Genomic DNA, 3,843 nt, shown 5'->3' on the forward strand with positions numbered 1-3,843 from the left:
AAAATGATCGCGATTGAATCAAAGTCACGTTCCAAATCAAACGACTTGAATTTATCATAATATTACTTAACATAAATATCCTTAAAATAAATAATAAGAAGGAACTAATTTAAAGGTATTTAACTAAAATAGACTATATTGTAAAACAGGATCAATTTCCATTCTAACAATAATGATGCTACCATCAAAAAGATTTATTATTCACGTCAAAGATCACCAACTGCATAGTCCACAAAAATAGAGTAATTAAGTTACCGGCAAGGGGAGAGATCTATAAATACCACCGCTCTTCGCCGCAAGGAGGCCGCGGCGGCCTTCCCTCGTTGCTTTTTCCCAGCCAAGCATTCGGTCACGTTTCGCCTCCTCACTTCCTCCATCGATCCGAGAGAGGAGTGCTTCAAGCGAGTACGATTGAAGCCGAGGCATATCGCTGTCTCGATGGCGAACAGAAATCTTCCCGGACGGATCATCAAGGTAAGCCCTCGATCGATGCGTTCCCGATCGTCTTTCTTCATCTTCTCTCCGATCTGGAAAGATCGTTTGTCGTTTGTTAGGGCTTTGATCTCTTTGTTTTGGGAATCATGTGGTTTGATTCATCTTGGCTTGTTGGTTCTATTGGCAGGAAACCCAGCGGCTCCTTAGCGAACCAGGTACTTCTTTCTTCGTTGCTTTTCGGAATGTTTCGTGCAGTTTCTAATTGTTTAGATGTTTAGGGGGTTTGAACATCGCGACGCTGGAATTATAGGGTTTGATACATCTCTTTATTTGCTACAGAACCTGGCATAAGTGCATTGCCGTCCGAGGACAACATGCGCAGCTTCAGTGTGAAGATCCTCGGGCCAAATCAGTCTCCATATGAAGGTGATTTCTTTGCCATGGGTCTTTTACCTCTTAGTATTATCAATTCCGTTGTTTGATGATCCATCACATGATTTCCTCAGAAAATGTGAGGTGATCGTCACCTTTTGTTTATGAGATAACGTTCCTTCGGGAGGCAGAGTATGAGTTGTAACTATTTGATGCTTATTTGTGGCTACATTGATAAATATACATATTGCAAATGATGCTGCTTTATATGGTGCAACATCCAGAAAAGGTGCTTTGATTGCATAATCGATAGTTTTCAGGACCAGAACATTCACAATGAATCGAGCAAATGCTAGATGCAGCTTTATTTTCCTTGTCACAACGTTGAACTCTGGCTTAAGCAATCATTCCGTTTACTAATGTAGATAATTGGTGTGCTTTCCACCAGACTTTTACTTGGAAGTGAGAAGGTTCATTCTCTCAGTTCTATGTTCATTATTGTGCTCTGAGAGTTATATGTAATAAAAGGTTTATTTCAATTTATTGATTCTTCGAAACTAGTTTTCGGTTACTTTGCTGCTTCCTCCTCGTAGACATGTGATTAGAATCATTCCTCCATTGTGTGAAACTAGAATATTATGTAGATATTTGCATGATTAGTAATACTAAACCTAAGTTGAATATTAACTAGAGTAACATAAATGAAGGATTTAGATATTTGAATATATATATATATACATGGTATGTAATTTTGAATGGTATTGTCCGATACGGGCGGTACGTACCGGTCCAACGATATACCGGTACGAGAACCGCTAACGTGCTATAGTGCTACAGTAAAAAAGAAAGAAATATTTAAAATTAGGTGTACTGCTCGGTACGTCCTAGTGTACCGTTCGATACATGGTACCATATCGTATCGAGCCAACCTCGAAACACTAGTACGATACGGTATTACATACCTTGTGTATATATATATATATATATATATATATATATATATGTTGAAGTACTATTTCCAATCTTCAAAAGGATATATATGTAAAAGCTTCAATTTTATGTTAGCATTTTTTATCATCTATATGATGCTAATTGGAAGCATGATTTTGTTTTTGATATCCTTTAATCAGGAGGGGTTTTCAAGCTTGAGTTGTTTTTGCCTGAAGAATATCCAATGATTGCCCCAAAGGTAAGATAACCACATGTTAATATCCTGCTAATTGTGTGTGATTGTTGTGGATATTTATAGATATTGTTCCTTGGTCACATTGCACTTATGGAACTTGTTCATTTAAATTTAATCAAAATAGAAATAGGATATGATTATTTACTTGTACAGGACCATTAGTCATGTTTTGCTTCTTCGTAGGTGGAGGTTGTATTGTTATATGGGAAAATAATGGAAAAAGATAAGTTGGTAGCTTGTGTGTAATTACTTGTTGCCATTATTTAAGATTTTTTCTTATCGGCTTGCCTTTTAAAATTTAATGCAACCTAGGTTTTTTCTTTTTATTCCTGTCATCCATCACTACACAAGACAGCCTTGTTTATTCCAATTTAATATGTTCGGTTTTGTATTCCAATTTATTCCTCTTTGGATATAGGGCTATATTTCTCCTTGTCACTTGGCATGACAACAGAAATTCTACTACCTAGCATTACTTTCTTTTAGCAGCCTTTGTTTATCTTGTTATGCTTGTTTTATCATCTATGCCCATTTTTCTTTAACGAATCTGGAACAGGTCCGTTTCCTCACCAAAATTTATCATCCTAACATTGACAAGGTAAGAAGTCCTACTATATTCTCTTTTATCTTTTTTTTTTCTTTTGTAGAAAATGCAATTCTAAGGATTTGATTTGCAGCTTGGAAGAATATGCCTTGACATTCTGAAGGACAAGTGGACTCCGGCCCTCCAAATTCGAACAGTACTACTCAGGTGATGTGACTGTTTAATTCATCATTATAACTATGCTGCCACCAGAATATTATCGTTCTCAAATAACAGATACCATGATGCGATAGAATTTATTTTCCTTGTTGAACTTCTTTTTGGTTTACTGTGTTTGCTTATGGCAATCGAACAACCATTGGTGAATATTGTAAACCGATGGATGTCCTAATTCCTTTACCTTCTCCCGACTTTTCAACCTAGGCTTTTGTTTCCGAATAAATTGAAAGAAAAAGCTATGATAACCACATACATCCGTCCTTTTTCCACTTGAAAATACTGTTGTTGCAAATCTACTTGATAAGACTTGTGTTAAGATCCTTCCCCTCCTTATCTTGGAAAATGATAATAATTCTCAAACTTTGTTTATCTAATCTTTCGTGATTATTTTTTCCTCAGTATTCAAGCACTTCTTAGTGCTCCAAACCCAGATGATCCTCTTTCAGAAAATATTGCTAAGCATTGGAAGGCAAATGAAGCCGAAGCTCTAGAAACAGGTAAAATTATGTTCAGGTTGTAAATTATGTGCCTTGACTAATTAATTATTCAAGCCGGTACTTTTAATTGTTCTCGATACAAATAACAAAATTAAGGTTATGTCTCTATCAAGCTTCTCACCATAATTCCGTTTGTGATGTTGGTCAATGCAGCAAAAGAATGGACGCATGTTTATGCTAGCGGTGCATAAAAATCATTGCAGACAGCCGTAATAACATGTTCACAGGGAGGTTATTCATCCATTACTAACTATTAACAGTAAAAACACTGCTGACATACTGCAGGATGTGTATATATATATGTTTGTATTAACAGTAAAAACCAGAAAGGTTTATTATGGCAATAACATGTAACTTCTCTAGTCATTATCTGTAATTTATGTTGTCACATGTTGCAATCTCTTGCCGCATCCTAATGGCATCCTGGTAGGCAGGAGCATTGACATAATTAATATCCAAAGTAATAAGAATGTAGTTGGGCAATGAAGCCCTTTTTTGTTCTCCAAAAACACTTCTAAAATTTTTAATTAATTATATATATATATATATATATATATATATATATATTAGATCCTTCAATTTTTTTTTTA

The 3,843-nt window shown here is 35.5% G+C and overlaps 1 protein-coding gene across 1 annotated transcript; it reads left to right on the forward strand.

Moving 5' to 3' along the window:
- The first annotated feature begins 287 nt into the window (after nt 1-287).
- On the forward strand, nt 288-3,609 carry LOC135639852 (ubiquitin-conjugating enzyme E2 36-like). Its single transcript, XM_065153824.1, has 8 exons — nt 288-474; nt 623-650; nt 775-861; nt 1,938-1,996; nt 2,550-2,591; nt 2,671-2,744; nt 3,156-3,253; nt 3,407-3,609. The coding sequence occupies exons 1-8, from the start codon at nt 439-441 to the stop codon at nt 3,442-3,444; spliced, it is 462 nt and encodes a 153-aa protein (XP_065009896.1). The 5' UTR covers nt 288-438; the 3' UTR covers nt 3,445-3,609.
- The last annotated feature ends 234 nt before the right edge of the window (nt 3,610-3,843 follow it).

This window comes from Musa acuminata, chromosome BXJ3-6 (assembly GCF_036884655.1).
Source record: "Musa acuminata AAA Group cultivar baxijiao chromosome BXJ3-6, Cavendish_Baxijiao_AAA, whole genome shotgun sequence".
Classification (NCBI taxonomy): Eukaryota; Viridiplantae; Streptophyta; class Magnoliopsida; order Zingiberales; family Musaceae; genus Musa; species Musa acuminata.

Coding starts and splice junctions, on each gene's coding strand:
- LOC135639852 (XM_065153824.1), top strand. CDS start 439: ATGGCGAACAGAAATCTTCCCGGACGGATCATCAAG. Junction 2,592..2,670: donor ATCATCCTAACATTGACAAG/GTAAGAAGTCCT, acceptor TTTGATTTGCAG/CTTGGAAGAATATGCCTTGA. Junction 2,745..3,155: donor ATTCGAACAGTACTACTCAG/GTGATGTGACTG, acceptor TTTTTTCCTCAG/TATTCAAGCACTTCTTAGTG.